At 35.5% G+C, this 21492-nt stretch overlaps 2 protein-coding genes across 6 annotated transcripts in view; both read right to left on the bottom strand.

Annotated features, from left to right (window-relative positions):
• Positions 1 to 1562: 1562 nt before the first annotated feature.
• Positions 1563 to 12268, bottom strand: LOC111779893 (probable UDP-N-acetylglucosamine--peptide N-acetylglucosaminyltransferase SEC). The gene is made up of 28 exons (XM_023660084.1): positions 11886 to 12268; positions 11192 to 11337; positions 10943 to 11041; positions 10808 to 10858; positions 10152 to 10268; positions 9456 to 9512; positions 8553 to 8672; positions 8348 to 8410; positions 8146 to 8224; positions 7701 to 7810; positions 7530 to 7583; positions 7384 to 7451; positions 7183 to 7285; positions 6790 to 6992; positions 6128 to 6224; positions 5396 to 5467; positions 5193 to 5269; positions 5002 to 5118; positions 4844 to 4928; positions 4603 to 4770; positions 4074 to 4184; positions 3908 to 3994; positions 3689 to 3816; positions 3531 to 3613; positions 3297 to 3402; positions 3056 to 3202; positions 2384 to 2504; positions 1563 to 2288 (listed from the first exon to the last, which is right to left on the bottom strand). The coding sequence occupies exons 1-28, from the start codon at positions 12016 to 12018 to the stop codon at positions 2175 to 2177; spliced, it is 2916 nt and encodes a 971-aa protein (XP_023515852.1). The 5' UTR covers positions 12019 to 12268; the 3' UTR covers positions 1563 to 2174.
• Positions 12269 to 14505: 2237 nt separating this feature from the next.
• The window catches only part of LOC111779891 (protein PIR), a 39471-nt gene continuing 32484 nt past the window's right edge, over positions 14506 to 21492 (bottom strand). For 3 of the 5 annotated variants that reach the window (XM_023660079.1, XM_023660082.1, XM_023660083.1), the window contains 6 exons: positions 21002 to 21089; positions 20501 to 20628; positions 19143 to 19347; positions 17645 to 17817; positions 16575 to 16781; positions 15120 to 15656 (listed from right to left, as the gene is read on the bottom strand). In XM_023660079.1, coding sequence (XP_023515847.1) covers positions 15456 to 15656; positions 16575 to 16781; positions 17645 to 17817; positions 19143 to 19347; positions 20501 to 20628; positions 21002 to 21089 — 1002 coding nt within the window. In that variant the 3' untranslated portion in view covers positions 15120 to 15455. Of the gene's footprint in view, positions 14897 to 15119; positions 15657 to 16574; positions 16782 to 17644; positions 17818 to 19142; positions 19348 to 20500; positions 20629 to 21001; positions 21090 to 21492 lie in introns of those variants that run through there. The other 2 variants (XM_023660081.1, XM_023660080.1) reach the window with 2 other exon arrangements.

Below are 21492 nucleotides of genomic sequence, written 5' to 3'. Positions count from 1 at the left end.
ATTTCTCCATATTGGAATTTGGTTCTCCACCACTCACATGGTGAGATTTAGCTTGCACGCTCCTCCATCTAGGCAAAAAAGTCTGTCGAGATATCATCACATTTAGAACGACCAATTCTGATGGTTTTGTCTTGTAAGCTCTAGTGACCATTTCATAAAGGTGAGGTTTTGAAATCCAGGTCATTGGAGACTTCATTTAGGTAAAGCATCTACTCTTCGATCTCGACAAAATCGACCAAATTGAGACGTGCTCAATTATTTTTCAGCGAAGATATTTGTCAACTTGTATTCTAGGAGTCAATAGGTTCTAGTACCACCAATTGTTACAATAGCATTATGTCGACATCTCAACGCAATTGTGCAACACCTCCTTTTGTCCTTGAGGTGTTGTTGACATAGATGTTATCTACTTTAGCCCTTGATCCCGCTCTTGAAAAACAGTTTTAGAAAACTAAGTCAGAGAAAGTGTTGCAAAAATGTTCAGAAAACAATTTATTAAAAAACTTTGTAAAACAAATGAGTCTTAGCATATGCATGATTTTAGCGAAGAGTCACACACACTAATTATAATAATAAAATAATAAAATCGTAGCTAATATGAAAGCAAATAAAAGAGATTTAAAATAGACATACGTGTTCCATGTCATAGTCATGACACTTTCTACTATTTGGACTCGTTTTTTGTCATATTTTTTAGTTTCTTTTTGTCAATTCCATTCTTTTAGTTTAATTTAGAATCTGATTATGAAATTTTATGAGATTTAAGCTTAAGAAAAAGGGTAAAACTAGGCAAACAACTTTTTGCAAACATCTACATTACCCTTTCTACCCTTTCTTTTTCTTCAAGATCACTGGTCGGAATCGATTTGGACATATCTAATATATATAGCACGATGAAGATGAAATATATATCTTTAAGATATTGAACCATGATTTATAATCTCGTGTGAGACAAATTAGGGTTCAAGGTCAAGGGTATGATTATGCATGTCTAATCATACATAATCATATTGATCTAGGTTATGATTATGAGACAAATTGCCCTGATCCATACATAATCATATCTTTGCCTAGCAAAATTGACCATTAAAATTGACCATTATGCATGTTTCTATTAAACCAAGCTACTAAAATTGACCCACTATACATGTGATCGGTTCCACCCAGACTTTACTTATCAATATTGTCAAAAATAAGATACCTAGTGAACCTGTCTCTACAAGCTAAGAGTTTCCCGTAATAAACCAATCGACACGATTGTGAGGGGCATGGGTACCCAATAGCTAGCAGGCACATGGGTCGCTTTCTTCTAATACTTGGCATGACCTTATGAACCTACTTACGAAGGGGCATGAGTACCCAATAGTTAGCAGGCACGTGTGTAATGACCTCACGAACCTACTTACGAAGTGGCAATAGGCCACCAGATTCGAATCAGAACGAGTCACACTTTATTGACTAGGACGACACAACCAATGGCAGAGGTCTAACAAGTTCACCTTACATTATGTTCACTCAAAATACTAGCCACTTAGAATAGGAACAAAGTGCACGTCTAGGCGTGTAAGAATCTTCAAACCTCTAATCCAATTCATAAAAATCAAAACTCGTGCAAGAGAGATCCAAATCAAATCGCTTCCCCCTCATACATAATACATAAAAATGGCTCAAAAATCAGCCAATGTGGTTCTCAAAAAATAATAATAATACAGCCTCTTAACATTATCTCAGCAACAAATGCATGAGCTGTTTTGCTTCATTCCCCTGCATACCTTTTACAACATGTTAATCAACAACCATACACCAAAAATCTGAATCAAAGTCGGAACAATCCACGTGTCCATTCCCCTCGACAATGGCAGCAGATACTCAACTAGAGGCCAGTCCTGTCATATGTAGAAGACTAGAAACGTTGTGGGATACAATGTCCATATCGAGTCGGTACGCCACAACACGCTGCTGATTAGATAACATCAAAACTACCAGCGAGGCTTACAGATACAAACAATGAGTGGCGTGGAATGGCTGTTCTGCTGCAGCCAAATAACTTTATCTCAAATCATTTTATGACTTCTCTACAACATGCATTTTGATCCGCACACATTCTACATATAGTTTCTTTCCAACTTGATCTCTCGTTTGTTATATATACAATCCCGTGTCTTCTCTCTTACCTATCTATCGAACGGATACTCCAAGTTGTTTTCGGTCACCTTGAAATGTTGCGGACGCTGCCCTGAACAATGCAAGTTCCACATTTTGAAGTATGACCTCTCCAGGTTCCTCACCTATTACAACACGAGATTGATATCAAAACTGTGAGCACTTTTTATCCGACATATGAACTTACGATGTTTCTTCACACGTAGACACATGAACATACCCATCGAGCTGTGTCAAATAGAGGGCAAGTCATCCTCACTGCCTTCAATTTGTTGGTAAGTGCTTGTAGTTTTGGCCGATTCAACGCCAATGATACTGCCTTCTCCTCGTATTCTTTCATACTGCATAACATTTCAAGCAAAATAAATAAGAGAACCACCTATAATTTTGCCACCACACGGATAAGTATGGCCGACAGATGGTGATCACGGGTATAAGAAAAGCAGCAGCCCATAAAAGGACAACATCATTCACACTTTGAAGTAAAATATCATTGCAAACATAGGAAATTTGCAGCATAAACTGCAAAGAACGCTATACTTCAGCATTAGTATGAAACGAACTCTGATTACACTCGCTACTGTCGCATAGAGGGAAAAAATTTATAGCTAGATTTGAACCTGAAACATCACTTATAATTATAGTTCTTGATTTTTGAACAATCGAACTGTTCTGTAATCTAATTGTTCATCGTGCTAAGCATCGACACCCACATCATAATGATGGAGACTGAACATGAAAGAAGTGAATTAAAAGCAGCTGTATTTTTTTTTTTTTTTTTTCCCGACTGACCCATTTTGGTGATATCGAATCTTCCCATTAGTAAGGGCATAGCTCCCAGAATTTTAATGATTTTCACAAGCACATAAACTGTACTATAATAAATAATCACCTGCTAACAATCATCTCGTCTCCCAGTCCAGTCGCAAGACAGAGCGACCCAGCAACCCTAGTGGCCATTTTTTCAAGGGGCAGAGTAATCATTGGTAAACCTGCCCATAAGATGTCGGTTCCTGTTGTATGTGCATTGCACAAAGGCCTGAACATGAACAACATAACGTTACAAACCGAACAAAATAAGTAGAATAGACTCGGAAGGGACCATCATAAAGATGGAGGAGAGAATGACTAACGTGTCCAGGAACAAATCTGCTAAAGCACTACGCCTGATATGTTCATTTTTCATGGCAACATCTGTGAAAATTATTTGCTCTGGTTGCACCCCTTGAGCGACAGCATCTGCGGGAGATCAAAACTCTCATTTACCAGTGGAAATTATATTTTTGCAGTGTCAATAGCAAGAATAATTTATCATATGGGAACAATATTATCACTGCCAAAAATTATATCAAATGAATTTCTCATACATGCTCCAAGTCTCATTTCACCAGCAGCTGGGAATCTGAGAAGCCAAAGTACACTGTTTGGCACGCGTTTAAGAATATTACACCTGATACCAGCAAGTAAGCATCTGGTGAGATGAAAAACTGAAAAGAAAACAAGTCAAATATGGAGCTAACATTACCAGGTGTTAAAGATCTCTGGATCCATTTTGTACAACTGATTAAAGCAAGCAAAAATGAATTTCCCTTCAGGTAATCCATAATCTGAACGTTTGTGCTGGAAATTTGGATCCAACACATCCAGATTTTTCTGCATCATGCATCAAATAAGAGGTAAGAAAGATGCAAAACTAATAAATAAACCAACTCAACAGCACAAAATTACATTTTAAAATACTAACCTGCTTGTAATCATTAACAAAGTAACAATGTGGGAGATGGACGATCTTCTCAGAGTAAATATGCGCATAACGTAATGGTGAAACAAACTGAAAGCAGAAAAATGGGTTCAGAAGATTTAACAAGACCATAATAGTTAGAAAATTTTGAAACCTATACTAAGTTTACCTCATCAGTCACTAAATAATCTATGTAAGTGGCCCCTGTTGTTCCTGGAAACCCCATGTATGAAACCTGAATAGGTGCAGGCTGCATGGCAAATATTTCATTTCTAGCCCCCTGCAAAGAGAATCTCGATATTTATCATACTTCAATAATAATAATGAATAATGAACATCGAGAAGAAGAATTAACATAAACAAATATGTTAAACCAATAGCTTTGAACTTTTAAAAATTGATATTACATCTCTCAAAATCATTTGGCGAGATGCAAGTCCCCTGGAAACAAAATATACAAACAACACAGGTATAACATTTCTTTCTATTTTCTACATTTTCTTTACTTTTAGTATAATAACTAATCGACCCACCAGGAAAAAAACATTATTTGAACAAGTAAAACAATGAAAAGCAATCTTCAAGATAATTCTGGAAAACAATGTCCACAGAAAAATCATCATAAAAAGTAATAGAATCTTAAATTAACAGTGAATTGAGCTTCACTAAGCAACACATGATATAATGAAAAACTATACCTTAGTATAACCATTCAAATTTATTAGTATTTGTATTTTGTCTTCATTGATCATTTTTGCAATCACATCAGACGTCATCGCAGAGACATCCACAAAGTGCTCAGCTTCAAATTGAATACGCTGCCTCCACTCTGAATTATCGTTTGAACTCAAAGCATAGCAAAAGACCTAAAAAGGAGGAGTCAGAAGAAAGACTGGAGAAACGGGCTTCTTAAGAATGCCAAAACTAAAATTCCCAGACCTCGACATGTTCTCTGTTGTGCATGCCAAAAACAGATCCCATAAGATGTGATAAGGGGTGATTACCGAAGTCACTGCTCAGATAGCTGCAGGTCAACAGCTTCAGTAAAATGAACATATTCTAAAGAACAAAAATTGCATCTTTAGGTAAATACATACCCAACCCTAAGCCTTTCAAATCCACCATTTTGCTTTACAGGAACTGGTGAAGGGTGGTTGAAACTAGGAATTGAAAATCGAGATGCAATTTTCAAACAGTGTGATGCGTAACTGCGGCTGCAATAACAGAGAGAAAACTTAAGAAAGTTGCATTCATTTTGAAGAGCGCATAAGAGGGGAAATTACTGTACCTAATTTCAAGTGCAAGCAATGGATCAATCGGATATGCTATTGCGTGAAAAGGTTGAACACTTGGTAGAACAGACATCTGAAACAAAGAGTAGCCAGGCACAAAATTACTACGCATAGAAATTGGATAAAATAAGTTGCAGAGGAAGGACCAAAGGACCAAAAACAAATAAATACTGTTAAGGAAGATAAAAGTCATACTAACATTAATTTGCCTCTTGATAATCCCCTCTACCTCGGCAAACATTTGATCACGGTCCTCCCAGTTGCAGACACACTGCAAAAGAAAAACATATATTCTTGTTTATAAAACTTCAATTCTTAACTAATTGGTGTTAACTTAGCACCAAGAACCAAGACTAAGTTCTCACACCAAAAACAAGGATAAAAATTACAACTGTAAAATTTGTATTTGGCCTCTATACACTGATGCAGAAAACTTGGTAAACTAGATACCATATGCTTCATAAAACACAGGCATTTTCTCCTAACACCTCTAGTGCAAAATGTTTCAAATAGGAGAAAATATTATGGAGAACACCATAGAAGCAGAAAATTTTATGATAGAAGCAACAAACTTGTAAAACTTATGGCTGCAACATTTTGTTGTCAAACAGTCTATAATTACAAATTAATTCATATAAACACCCAAGCATGTTATGTTTCAAAATGAGCTAAAAAGAGATGAATAAAATCTTCTTCAACATGCTTGTTGGATCATCCTTCATACAGTCCATGCTTCCAACAAAATATATATATATATATACATATATATATATAGACACACACAGAGATATATATACATGTACTTATATACATATATATATACATATATATACATACATATATATACACACACAGACATATATATATACAGTTCAAGCTCCTTTTGTTTAACTAAAAAACATGGTAAATATAAATGAAATCGTAACATTACCTGTAATGTATGCAAAAGGTTGCATGTTGCCTCAGGAAACTCAGGCCGAAGAACCAATGCTTGTTTATAGCTCTTGATAGCAGCCTCCACATGTCCACTGTATCCCAAAGAAATCAAATTAAATTAAAATCAACACAAATAGACAGTCACAATTTTTTTCCTCTTCCAATAGAGGCAAAATGAACAAAAACCAGTTGGCTTTACTTTTAGGTCCAAATCAACGAACTTGTAGTGTTAAATATTTGTATCCTTATTGTACAAGAGAGATTTCCCTAATGTTTAAAATAGGAGCGACCACTTCACATACAGAAAACACAGGTTGCCTGATCTGGAAACTAAAACTCCAGGAAAAGAAAGCATATGGACACCTTTTTTATTTCAGAATCCTCCTAAGACCCATTGTGAACCAGATGGCGGTACATTCTCTTATATTGTTTCGGATCAAGGCATTAATAAGCCACCAGTTTCTTTTGTTGATTGAAAAAGGATAAGAAAAAATGAAACAGGCTTTTCATTGATGTGAAAAGCTACAAGGGTGTTTGAGGTTGCATTGGAAGATACATCCGATAACATGGTCAAATCATTTTGAAAACAAGACAAATTGCAGTGGAATTTTAGGGGCAGAGTTAAAACTTGCCTTAACAGGGAGAGAGAGGAAATACCTGTCCTTATAAGCTGAAGCTAAATTAGCATGGGCTTCAGCCATAGTAGGCCGGATATTAACAGCCCGTATGTAGTCCTGAATTGCTTCACTCACTCTACCAATTTCCTTGTATGTGTTTCCCCTATTGACAAGGCCATCAGCTGCCAATGGATCAATACGAAGGACCTCATTGTAACAAGATATTGCATCAGCATAATTTCCCTGTAATAGATTGAGTTAAAGGGTTAGAAACTGAAAGAAATTATGAGTGGCAAATCACTCTGTTCTAACAGTTCCCTCTAAGCTTTCTATTGTAACCTTATTCTTGGGACTTCTCTTACAGACTGTCCAATTTTCTTTGGTGTTCAAACCATTAAGTACAAGCAGACTAAAGCATCTCAGAAATCGTTACCTGTTGTTTATATATGATGGCGAGATTGTTAAAGGGGGCTGACAATCCAGTAGTTACTCTAAGCGTGGCCTTATAATAGGAAGCAGCAGCAGGCACCATGTTCCTGTAGGTACAAAATCAGCTCTTATCATCACTGAAAGAAGCTGTAAAATAAATAGTGACGTTTATATAGCCTCATAAAGACAGTGATGAAACATGTACCACTCCATGTATATATTCCCAAGGTTGGTAAGAGCTTGTGGGTGGCTTGGTTGCAGAGCAAGGCATTGCTTCATGCAGAAACATAATGTTAATCACTGGAAACAAAGACTGTAAACTAAACAAAGGGTAGAATGACAAAAACATACATTGTAACATTGTATAGCCTCATCCACTCTGCCGAACTCCTTAAGAGCATTACCCTTAAAATTTGCAGAACAAAATAAAAAAAAAGTACATGTTAAGAGATAGTAGAAGATAATTTGAAGACGAGATATAAACTAATGATCAGTTACGATGATAAGTCACATGGAACCAACCAAATTGTTGTAGGCCTCCAAAAATCTAGGATCACATGTAATAGCTTGCTTGTAATGAAGTATTGCCAGATCAAGTTGACTTTGTTCATAATAAGTACATGCCAAATTGCCTGGAACGTTTAACACATGTCAACTACAGAGGCAGGAGGTCAAAATAAGACAGCTAATAACCAATGAAACATGGAGAACGTAAACAATAAAATTTGCATGTACAACTTAAGCTACCACTCTTGATCACAGTAGAAAACTCAGCCCCCGATATTTTCACATGAATAAAACACTTCAATTAGAGAAGCCAAACTAAACCCATTGTTGAAGTATTATCTCATAGAATACCAAGACATGCCCCAATCCCACAACAAAAGTTATTAGCTCAAGAAAGATCCATACATACACAACATAATAATCTTACTCCAAAACTACATCATTAAGCATCAACATTTACCATATGCTATTGCGTAGTTCGGTCGAATCTGAATGGAACGTTGGTAGCATACAATTGCCTCCTGAGGCATTCCCAAAGCCTGGAAAAAATCAAAAGAAACCTTTTGTTCGTTTCTCTAATACCAGGGTAGAGACACTCTCCAATGCAAGGACAAATACTTGCAGCCCTTGGACCTGCTCATACAAGGCATGTGATACCTTACCTTGTAAACATTCCCCAGGTTCAAGTAGGCATCTGGAAATTGGGGTTTGAGTTTTACGGCCTCCTAAAAGATTAACAAGTACAAGAACAGTTCAGTAAGGCATATAAGAAGTGATTTAGGTAAGCAAAAAAACTTCATGCACGGGTTAATGGATACTAATCACTTACATTGTGAAATGTAGTGATTTAATTAAGAACAAGAATACCTTGTAGTATTGAAGTGCTCTGTTATAGTCACCAGATTCCATGAAAAGACCAGCAAGATTTGACCATGCAATAGCAAATGTAGGCTGTATACGTAAAGCTTCAAGGTAGCAGCTGTACGCCTGCACAAAATGTTAGTTTCCTTCACAATTTGCAGACTTGGCATGGAAGTAACAACAAGACCAACCATCATCTGTTCCCTGGCCTGAAGATAACAAATTGAAATATATATCGAACTGTGGATTTCAACACAGTTCCACCAATGAATTGTTTCAATCAGTAACTTTACTGGAGGAAGAGAGACATTAAGTATGAAAAACTAAATAATAGACGGCACTCTTCCTCCCAACAGAACAAAAACAAACGAGAAGTCATTTGATTCTTTTTGTAACATCTCTGTTCTCCTTAGTGGCCTTTTTTTTTTTTTCACCTCCTCTAAATTAAGCTTGGGGATTTCTCATCCCTAATGCCTTTAGGTTGTTAGTCTTTTGGCTCTTTTGACTATTAATACAATATTTCAATTTCTCATAAAAAAAAATTTTTAAAATAATAAAAATAAAGAGGATACCCATTGTGTGAAGAAAATAAAGGCATGTGATGCTCAAATGAGTTCAGATCCAATCTCTCGTCATGTTTTCTTCTCATCAGTAAAATTACTTTGGCTTATGGGAAATTATTTTGTTAGGAGAGTTGAAAGGGGATCTGAACTATAGATGCTCTAGTTCAAGGGCACCTTGGAGAGTGGTATAGAGAGTGAAAAGTTCATAGTTAAACGTCAATTTCAATAGCATATTGGAAATGGGTATGACTCAAGATCCTAGATTCCAACTATGGAAAGTTCAGCTATCCATCACACACTCAGAAATTAAAGAGGAACAGTTCAGAAAATATTTGAAGGTACTTACTTCTTGAACCAGCCCTTGGGCTTTCATGAGATTCCCAAGGTTGCTATGAGCATCAACCTATTTTCCAAAGAACACAGAAGGAAAGTATCACAATCCTTGTTACTTCGAACAAGCATAATTTTGCATGACAGAACCCAAACATCACTTGATAGAGAGGAAGATAACACAATGGAAACTTAAAAAAGAAGTCCAAAAAGAGGACGGTCTACTACCCATAGAACATGCACAATCCCACATATGGAAATACCATAAAGTCAGTGCCATCTTGCTTCAGATCTTAACCGGAATCTTTGAAGAAAAATTAGTTGCCAAGGAACTAATATAACAAACGTTAGTGCATATTACGTCATTGAATCCAACTTGTCACCTTGGGGTCACTTGCACTTTAGAACACTACATAAAATATGATTATTATACATTTCAACTTCCAAAATCTATCGGTAAAAAAAAAATCGTTATGATTTCACTTCATGATTAAACTATCCAAACTGAACCAAGAATATTACAAGCAACACTGCAATATGGAAGACTAACAAATACATGGGGATGAAAGGTCCAAACTTTTATTTTGAAAAATGAAAAATGAACGAACGCATGGGGAAAATGAAAAAAACACCCAAAGAAAGCCCACAACTCTAAAAAGAGCTCCGGTTAAACAAAATGGGACAAAAAGGGAGCGTAGGGGTGAGAAATTACCAGAAGAGGATTCAATGCAAGTGCCTGTCGACAACATTGTGCAGCCTCAGCAAGCCTGCCTTTCCGCATGTATGAACTAGCCAAGTTTGACCATGCATCACAAAAACTGGGTCGAAGCTGCAGCATCAGAAAGATAGGTTGAGAACCACACTTGGGCAGAGTTAAAAGGAGAATTGAGAACCACAGAGGGAAATAGTTCTAGTATAATAAGAGCCCTTAAACTCTCTACACAAACCACATAAAAAAATCATAGAAATTAGAAAGATTGGAAGAAATCTCCAAAATTATTTTTAAGCAAGCACACCAAATAATGTTAAGGATAAACGTAATAAAAGCAAGTTAGCACTTCCAGACAGAAAGAAAAACATAGATCCCAACAAGTTTTTTTAATTTATTTTTATTTAAAATGAAGAACATAGAGCCTAAAATGATATTGAGACAAAATCTTTCAAGTCTCATACAAAGACAGTCTCAAGACAACGATTTGTGCAGTTGATGAGAGTTTATCAAATAAAATGATTGCATGGTCAATCTACATCGGATACTGCTATGGGCACAAATATAAGAGAAGTAATTACAAGTTAAAATGATCATTGTTAATACCAATTAAATTAACATCACTTTCACATAAAAAGGGTTCAGAAATCTTAACAAACCTCAATGGCGAGAAGATAGTAACGAATTGCAAGATCTATATTTCCTTTTTCCTGTATTGTGCAGAAAGGCAGTAGCATCAGCACCCAATACGGATAAAGAACAGTTAAAATGCCAAGCAAAATCACAAGGATTACCTTCCACGCATTAGCCATGTTTCCATAACACTCAGCAAAACGTGGCTCTATACGGACAGCTTCTTCATTTTTTGAAATACACATATCAAAATCGTTCAACTGTAAGGAAAAAGCCAAGCATACACTTTTGTTAGACTTGGAAGCGAGCATAAGGAAAACTAAGAAAACAGGTAAATTCAAGAGAAAAATAGAAAATAAAAATTGGTATAAGACGTAGTCAATAACCAAATCAGTAGCCGCGCAAAATACCTGATAGTATATGGCACCCATCAGAAGAAGATTATCTGTGCGAAGTGAATTCCTCTCATAAACTTTAGTACAATGCTCCAGTGCCCGCTTATAGTCACCATTCTTGTACTTCTGATGCGCAAGAGCCAGATAGGTTTCTTCATCAACTACAACACAAACGTGTTATAAGAACAAGTATTTAAAAGAATGAAAGATAAAAACACTTTTTTCCATTTAATTTGAGATGTGTCAAGTAGACAAGCATAACAAAGACCCGGTGCGGGGAAGTGAAACCACATGACTTTTCGCTCTTCTCCTCGAGTTCTTGTTTTTCCTTTTCTTTGATGTTTGTTAAGATGTAATGTGTGCAAACTCTAGTTCGAAATATATTTTAAATAACAGCAAAAAGGCACACACAGAAAATTCCTTCCAAAACACTTTTATTTATGGAAACAAATGATGTGAACAGAATACAAAACATATGTAGATAAATTTTTCGCCCAATCTAGCGATGAAAATGATAACATACGATCTTGACATCCCCAATACATCAACGAGTTAAAGCACACAAAGAAATCCGCTCCATTAAAACCAATTTAGAATCATTATCAACTAACCACCGCATTAACCACCTCCAAGAGCTAGGTACTTCAACTAAATAACAAAAATTTCTTCACAAATCCCCAAATCCCAATTCACAAACAAAATCACAAACCTTCATGAGAATCAGGATTCTCGAACGTAACCAGACTGAGCGAGGGGGACTCCGTCTTCACCGCAAACGATTCGCTGCCGCGATCAGAGCCAAAAACAGCTCGAGAAACCTCGCCCTGTTGTACAGACATCATCACGGTGATCCCTTCAGAGGATCAAATCAATTGGGCACTGCCAACACCCAGATCAAAGGTCGAGGAACAAAACCCCAGAAAAGAACACAGTAACAGCAAATCAAATCGACGAACAAAAAAAAAAATGAAAAAGCTCGGAAAAACCAAACCAAACCCTACGTCAGTTTGGAATTTTCGAGTACTTCTTCGATTAGAACGAGGCAGAGAAGAACAATTGCTCCCAAAAAAAGAAAAAGAAATGTTTTTTTCTGGAAGGTGAAATCAGAGAGTCATGCCGCGTAAATAGGGGGAAGAAAGAAAAAGGTCAAAATAGTGGAGAGATCTTAACCGTCAACGTGGACGGCTGAGATTGAGCCATTGTAGGTGGTAAGAAATTAGATTCGGCTGCTCCTGCTATTGACACGTGTATTTCAAAAGTGGAAGGTGTGTGAAGAAATTTTGGCATGAAATCCCATATTCTCTTCTCTTCTAAAGTTCTATGGAATTTTCTCCTTTAGAATCTTCTTTTTCGAGTTATACTATGTGCACATTCTTTCCCAAAATTCGAGCTCGATCCAGATAACAACAGCTATATATCATTCACAAATTTCAAATCCCGAGCATCATAGACGAGAACTACAAACTGGGTTAGTTGGAGTAAGAATCTCCTTCATGATATGACTCGTCCACTATTTACAAGAGTACAAATCAAAACCCAACGAGAACGACACGTTCCTAGTGTTAGATGAACACGACTCTCCACAATGGTATGATATTGTCCACTTTGAGCGTAAGCTCTTATGGTTTTGCTTTAGGCTTCCCCAAAAGGTCTCGTACCAATGGAGATAGTATTCTTTGATTATAAATCCATGAACATTCCCTAAATTAGCCGATGTGAGACTTTCATCCAACACCCAATTCTGGTTCTGAGAAGATGATAGTTTTACAGTAACAAATGTTATGAACTTCTCGGGTTTCAGATAAGGATCTGTCATTAACAAGTGTGTTTTCTTGTGTCAACTTGTTATTGCCTTCTAGAATGAGGAAAGTAAAATGAAAAAGGTCGGTTGCATCTCGATCTAATGATAGGTCATTATAACTTAATTAATATTGCAAAGAACCATTATACGTTAAGACCGAATATCGCTTTAAAAAGAAATTGTGATTGCAAATATAAGCAAATCTCGATTAGCCTATTAACTTTTTTTTTCCTAGTATTCTCTTATGACAGGAAGATTCCTTTCCATGCATATTTTAAATATGTCTAAAGAAGAGAATGTATTTCTAATTAAGAATCATCTTTTGTATATAAATTTTAATATAAACACATCGATTGTTGAGAAGAACGATACATTATTTATAAGGGTGTAGAAATCTCTCAATAGTAAATGCGTTTTAAATTTTTTTTAGGGAAACTCGAAAGAAAAAACTCAAAGAAGACAGCATCCACTAGCGGTGAACTTGAGCTATTGGGTGAATAATGTGTCTCTTGTCAGGGCTCAAACCCATCACCACAGGCCGCAGCAGCAGCCAATGGAGCAGCTGGTGGGCGTCGTCACAGGCCACAGCAGCAGCCAATGGATTAGGTGGTGGTGTCAAAATTTACAGTTACCAACAAGAAATCACTATGATAACTTGGAATCCAACCCACATTAGACAATTTAGCCCAAACTCTGCCAATGGGATTTGACTTTGTTCTTACATTGAGAACCCCACCAGAATAGAGCAATTATTGTGAATGATTTGAGCATAGAAAGTTTAGATAAGAACCTCCTCAAACTAAATGACCATTTCTCAAACCTGAAAAGCATTCAAAATCTGATCTTTTGATATTTTAAAGTTTTTTTTTGTTGGATCAATTAAAACTTTTGGCTTCCAAGCTTTATTTGATTGAAATATTTTGATTTGTAAGCAATGATTTTTTGACCATTGTATTAAAAGTTTGCAAGGATTTGAAGTTTGCTTACTAATGTTTTGAATTTTTTTTCTTAAAAACTTGATAGGAGAATCGTTCATTCTTTATTCTGCTTTGAGATGAAAGACCAAACGAAACGATAATTCTGCCGAAACGTGAAATTTAACGTAACAACACATGATATTGAAAGTTATAGTCAAGATCTGATAGACTATTTTAGAAAATGTCTAAAAAATTTGTTTTACCAAGCTGTTTCAGCATCAGAATACGAACAAACATGTGAATTAAGATCAAATAGCTCATAAAAAACATAAAAAAAATACATCAAATCCATATGAGAACACTGATTTTTATACTAAATGAAGAGGGGTGAGAATCATGCCTCAAATAATGTGGCAAACAAATGGGAATTATTTGGGTTGAGTTTAAAAAATAATAATAATAATACTAAAACAGTATAACATTGTAATAATTATTCAGTGATGTTTCAAAATTTAGATGAACTTTCAAGCATAGAAAACAAAACAGCTATTTTTTAAAATTGTTATTTATTAAAAAAGTTATTTAGAACTACAGGAAACAAAGAACACAAATGGTGCATACCTTAACAGCTCGATAGGCGCAATTTAGGGTTGGCCAACAAATTGACATCTGCCAAACCAAGAGTTTCTATTTTTTCTTTAACGAAAGCAAATCTAACAGTTTCGATAAAATCAACCTCTTGTAAAGGAGTCGCTCTGCCTGATCACCTTGGACATATCAAACAACTTATTCTTCCTTGTGCTTTGCTCATTTATATATTACAAAAGTCCTTAGTTTGCACATAACAACACAATTTTACCTCCCATATTTTCAAGCATGCAATATAGAAGAGCTTCTCCACGTTAAATTTGGATATGCTTTATGAACCTCTTGATATAAAATCCACCCTTCCAAATGGATGAAATACACAATTACAGTCACTTCGATGCATCTACAAGATCGCTGAATTCAAAATTTTCGAACGAAGTACAAATGATCATACACATCAACTTTCCTCTTGATAATATAAACCCAAACCCAAACGTCAAAGAGATTCGAAGTAATCAACACAAAATGACTCTTTACTGTTTAACGATGATAAAAAAAATAGATCATATCTGATACGTTTAAGTTAACTTGTACATACCTCAACTAATATTATAGGCAAATAATCTTGAGACACTAATAATGTAACTGAAGATGGATATATCATTTTTCGTTTACAAGAGGGCCATTTCAAAAAAATTGCTTTCACCAAGGCAAGTTAAGAAATATCATGTATGAAAAACAATCAACTTACAAATCCCTATAACATATAAAAAAAAAGTAAGGCTAAAGAAGAAAAGGTTTAAAACATCAGAATCAGCTATGGCTCACAATCATTCTCATTGATATACAGCTACTACTATCACAAATATGAAACAATTAGCATCAATATCAAAGTAGGTAATTCTGGAGGCAGACAAAAAAATGAGTTGAAGTTTCTCTTACAGTGGAAGAAGCAGAGCTGCATAGAGTGGGATTAGTTGACAGCACCTTTCTGGGGCAGTGTTTCAAAAGCAGAGACAGTGTTCTCAAATTTAACACGATGAAGAGGAGCTCCACTCTGTTTGATGGCACATGCCGTCTTGTCTTCAAGAGGACAACGTGCCTTCAGCATTGAGAATACATGGTTGTTCAATCTTCTGGCCTTCTTCATGGCTTCTATTAAGGATTCCCAGCCCTGTATATAGAAGAAGGGGTTTGTGAAGCCGGAAAATGCAACTAACTGATGAGAAAACATTGCACAGATTATGAAAATTACAATCGTCACAGTGTAACAGCAGCTGAAACACAACTTTTTGAATGTGTACGTATTTTCTTGTATAGTTTTGGACCAAATTTGTATAACTTTGAGAGATTCGAATTTATGTTTAAATTTTAATAAGTTTAAGCAGGGGACCTTCTTCATTAGCTTTTAAGTGAGTTTGCATAAAATACTGTGAACAAGGTATACAGTAACAAAGTCCTGTTTGAAGTCCAAGCCCACCGCTAGCAGATATTGTCTTCTTTGGGCTTTCCCTTTCGGGTTTTCCCTCAAGGTTTTTAAAACACGTATGTTAGGGAGAGGTTTCCACACCCTTATAAAGAATACTTCGTTCTCCCCAACCAATGTGGGATCTCACAATTCATCCCCCTTCAGTGCCCAGCATCTTCGCTGGCACTCGTTCCCTTCTCCAATCGATGTGGGACTCCCAATCCATCCCCCTTTGGGGCCTAGCGTCCTTGCTAGCTCACCGCCTTGTGCCCACCCCCTTCGGAGCTCAGCCTCCTTGCTGGCACATCGCCCGGTGTCTGGCTTTGATAACCATTTGTAATAGCCTAAGCCCACCGCTAGCAGATATTGTCCTGTTTAGGTTGTCCCTTTCGGGCTTCTCCTCAAGGTTTTTACACTATATGTGGGTACCAAAATTAACATTGATTAGAATAATGATCTTGCTTGTTTAATATTAGCCATTTGAGATTCAAGACAAAATGACCAAAAAGTACGTAAATCTGGCTGAGTTCTCATTACTATTCAGAACCTAGAATACTAATTTTCAGACAGTAGATGCATCTTCTTGAAAAGAAATTTCTGGATGAGAATATTAAAATGTCAAACCTGCATATAATGGGAATTTTTATGAGTTTGCACAAATGTTCCATCCTCTGCCTCAGCAATATTCAGAACCTGGTACGAAAAATCAAACAGCTCAAATTGTAGCTGTTGCCCGAGCAGGTAGACTATTGTGCAACCACCCCAAGCTACAGAATCACCAAGCAGTTCATGGTTGTTTGAAGGTGATTGAGCAGACTCTTCCAGGTAGCCCTTGAATACGTAGAAATATAGTATCAGCAAGAAAGACTTAATTTACTGTAAATTCACAAAGAATATGAGTGTAAAAAGAAAACTGAGGTTTTAAGTAAGCTTAGCTTCATTTATTTCTACAAAAAAAGGGGGGAAATATGATAATTTCAACTGATTAGCAGCTCTGACCATTGAAAATTTCTACATTAAAATCTCTCAATCGGCGTGTTAGTACCCCACATATCACAAAGAGTCCAAATACTTGGTGTATTTAGTTCGAAATTTGTTCTAGTTACAATATGAAATCTGATGAAACATACAATTCAGTTAACAAAGTTGAGGAAACCATGGATGAACTAAAGCCACAAATCACTAGTCAGGTAATTAACAACTGTCTTCAATTTTAATATCATTCAGATATGGAAGACAATGGAATTAAATTCCTTCTGTAACTGTAGGGAATGAGTCAATGGAGAATTACCATTCATAGGTATATAATCTACATGAAATAAATTTCAATCTATCTACAGAAAATGAACTAAACCATACACATTTATCACTTGCGTAGCATAGATTCCATTACTAGTGACATTATTAAAGAGGCATATTACATAAAATAACGACAAAGGAATTAAAGCAATAATAGGATTTAAAACATGATCGGATCCATTAGAGTCTAAACTTCTGTTTTGCTGCTGCACCAATAATTGATTAGCATAAATCGACCATGGATAAAAAATAACTAACAATTGAGAACACATAGACATAGGTGAAAATGATTGAAAGAAGATATCCAATGATCATGAGTTAAAACAAAGAAATTATCTATACGGCAAAAAATAGCAAAGAAACAAACAATAGATAAAAAGGGCCGTCAGACTCACTATTTGGAGTCCACTATATATCCTATAGAAATCTTTTGAAGTAGTGATGTCAACGAATCCAGTCTTGGGAGCAGCACTCCATTTGCTACAGTATTTATCCAGAGCAGCACTTGTAAAAGCAAGTGCATATTCTAGAACGCTTCCAGTATTCAAGTTAGATCTGTACAGAAGATCTGCAAAAACAGGAAGATTCAAGATCTTTACAAGTCAGATCACTAAAACTGGAAGGAGGGGAAAGAAAGAACAGTGGAGGAAAAAGGTTGGCTGTCAAATATAACTGCTAAAATTGTTCATATTCCTCTACTTGCACAACCCACAATAGCCAAAGCCTCGATTGGACTTGCAAAACCAATCAGTTCGAAAGTGGTGGTTGCTGTGATACTCAATTGGACATGTGGTAATGCACAGAGAGGTCGACAACTATGAAAGTTCCGAATGAAACTTGATCATGATAGATGATTGACAGCTATAAAGGTTTCACTGATTGAGTTAGAGTTTGGTTTTAAGTTTTGAGACCATGTTGCAACTATCTTTTGTTAGATACATATTCCTTTTATAATAGAGAAAGGTTAGAATAAAAATTTCTAGATACTAGGTAAAACTAAATCTAGCTAGATCACTAGATATTAGGTAACAATATATAAATAAATCCCTAGGGAGGTCAACTATTTACTTTATTAAAAGGAATTACAAAACACACAAATATTCTTTAAATCAAGTTCATTCTTTCAAGACCCTCATATTTATTTTTTCGAGTAAACATGAGGAGGCCAAAAAAGGAGAAGGAAAAGGAAATAGAGGAAGAGAAAAAGAAAGAAGAAGAAAGGAAAGAGAGGAATGAAGAAGAAGGAAAAAAAAAAAAAAAAAAAAACNTTTTTTTTTTAAATTTTAAAAAATAAAAAAAAATGATTTTTTTTAGTTTAAGAAATTTTAAAATAAAAAAAACTTTGTCGTGTCATCTTCTGTTAGCTACAGTAACAACAAACTGGAGGCAGGGACCAAATTCTCCCAATAATTAAAAAGTTTTTAAGGGCCAAAAGCATACAAAAAACAGAAAAAAAAAAAAAAAGGTCTAATCCACAAGGACAATGCCTACGGGATCATTTAAAATACTTAGTAACAGACACCCAAAGGGACATATTAAGTCTAATAAGGGAACACATCTCACAAGATCTCTCAAACCCTTAAAACCTCTCTTATTTCTCTCAAGTGAAACCCATCACACAATAACAACAAGAAAGCACAACGCCAGAGGATGTTATCACGAAAGGGAGGATGGACAACCATCTCCTCCTTCCCATAATCGCTTCAAGTTATTTAACAATAGCCCAATGTCACATGCACACATGACAGAAATCTAGACTTGTATGATAAAAAGACTTAAAACTGCAAAATATTATCGGTTAGCAGAACTGGAATGATTCAGCCTTTGTGAAATAGTAGAAACTGTTAAATGAACAGCAAAATAAATTGTTAAGGGTGTGAAATAGTAGAAAACCTGCTGCTTCAGCCTGTTTTGACATGGTATAATATGACATTCCATTAGGGTTTCCAGGATTTGAAACAGCTGCACTGGTTGCCGACTTGAATAGGCTAACAATAGGGCTCTCTCCATCTTGAGAATGAAATATTTGCCCATCAACACCTGGAATTATCCCTAACCAAGGTGCTGTCTGCATGAAATGCGTGACGTCTAATTCTCTCTGTGTTTTGGGGCAAGAAGAGAAACTTTCAGTTCATTCATATTTCATAGTCATTAAGAGATTAATAACAAGATTCAAATGTTTGACAATTAAATAGAAAATTATAATCATGGGCAACAATTTAAGCCTATTCGGTCTCGTAATATTATTAGTCAATGGGCATATCCAAAAGTTGGCTTGCTTTCGTCATGAGAGTGCTAAATATCACAAACAGGCACATAACGGAACTCTAACCTACTGAAGTACAAGTTTTTAATAAAGGGAAAACATTAATAAACTCGTATGTCTAATACATTTGTATCATGTTGCCCAGTATTACATTTCATAAAATGTTATTTACAATTTAGATTTTAGATTAAATTTTTGTAGAAAATAATAAAATACAATTTTTTTCTTCATGACACATTTATATAATTTAACAAAAGCCTAAATAATGAAAAAAATAGAAGGAACATACAAAAAGGAGAGATTGGGAAAGGTCAAAAAGGGAGAAGGAAATTTCTGGGCATGCACAAGGTATGAGGGAGAATATAATGGGTTACCTCCAAGTAGAGAAAAATAAAACAGAATTAGTTGGCCTATGAATAGAGAGAAATACACATGATAAGGAGAGTCAATAGGCCCCACTACATCACATGCAAGGCTGATAATACCTTGAGTTTCTTAGAAAAAAAAAAGGCTTCAACCTTCCATTTTTAATCACAGTTGGAACTTCATTGGTGTACTAGTTATCCTCATGTTTTGCAAATGATCCATGCCCCAAATTAGTCTAAGACTTTTGGTTAGCAACATATTGGCCTACCAGCAACATGTCAATGTCAGTGACAAGTCAAATTTTAGAAAGATGTCCTTCTCCTAGTAAGTCAATATCAGTGGTCTGAATTTGTAGAATCATTGCCTACAATGTCATGTTTAATTAACTCAAACACCCTCCTAGGACCTATTAATCAATTCAAGGTATAAAACAGTCCATAGCCTTCGAATTTACCATAGTTTCAAGATAGGACTCTGAATTTGAAACAGTAATTAATGAAGGCTGAAAATAAATCTTACTTCAGAAGTAGAAATTGCAGAAGTACAGATACTTTTGAATAATTTCAAGAAGAAAACAGTGAAAAATATTTACTGCAATATGTATAATTCAAATACTGACCAGCACAATATCAAGAAGGCTAATTAAATATAACACACTTCCAATCTCCTTTATTCCATGCAGGACCTCCAACCTGAGCTCTGACTTTGCTTCCCAGTTTAGATTTTCATTGATCGATCTCATGCAACCTGAACTCAGTACAAATAATTATGTAAATATGGCTTCAAGTTTGTTAACGGTTTTTTAGGTTATTAAATTAGTTTGTTTTGCTGATTTGTTTAAGTTGTTACTTGGGTACTTGAAATTATCTTTAATAAAAATTCTTCCCTATTTACTTCTAGTTTGCTTTATTTTTCTGCACGTATTCCTGGTACTTCTACAATCACAATGTAATCCATTTCTTCTTCTTCACTTATGTGCAATGAAGTAAATTGTGAATGTCTAATAGTGATAAAACATAATTTAATAAAAAATATTCTAAAAATTAGGGGGAGATGGAATAAAAAATTCAAAGGTAGACCATAAACTTCGACATTTATAACCTTAATGGAAAAGATATACCTGCTACACCTCCATCAAATGGTAGTAATCCTATAGATCTTGGCAACGCTTCTTGCAATCCTGATATCATTGGTTCAAGTACAGCAATCTGAAAAATGGTAAAACGAAATATTAGGCTTGTCCAAGATGGGGATCTTTTGTAATCTTTTTTGTTATGTTGGATTGGGAGTCTTTCTCCATACTATTGTAGAAGTTTAAATATTTAAACACCGGTAACTTTTCAACTCTCAACGAAAATGTAGTTACTCGCAATGACAAGGATGCTCTCTCCTAAAATGAGATGTAAGATGACTTCTTGGCGTGCTTTAAAACTTTATCTTATGCGTCTTCATTTAACTATGACCATTCATTAGTTACTCAATGACAAGGATTCAAAAACCAAATGAAAAGGAAAACTGTAAACTGTGGCTAGTTATTTTAGAACAATCATTTAGAGACATTTTTCAACACACAATATGTAAACTGTGTGCGCATGTGTATGTGTATGCATA

The sequence above is a fragment of the Cucurbita pepo genome, chromosome LG18, assembly GCF_002806865.2.
Source record: "Cucurbita pepo subsp. pepo cultivar mu-cu-16 chromosome LG18, ASM280686v2, whole genome shotgun sequence".
NCBI classification, from domain to species: domain Eukaryota; kingdom Viridiplantae; phylum Streptophyta; class Magnoliopsida; order Cucurbitales; family Cucurbitaceae; genus Cucurbita; species Cucurbita pepo.
This window is presented reverse-complemented; position numbering and strand designations above follow the sequence as displayed.

Excerpts from the sequence above, each read along its gene's own strand:
- LOC111779893 (XM_023660084.1), bottom strand. The coding sequence starts at position 12,018 with ATGATGTCTGTACAACAGGGCGAGGTTTCTCGAGCTGTTTTTGGCTCT. Across the intron at positions 4,929-5,001 it reads TTTGAAAGGCTTAGGGTTGG|CTATCTGAGCAGTGACTTCG; the intron begins GTATGTATTTAC and ends GTTGACCTGCAG. Across the intron at positions 3,817-3,907 it reads TTGTTAATGATTACAAGCAG|AAAAATCTGGATGTGTTGGA; the intron begins GTTAGTATTTTA and ends TGCATGATGCAG.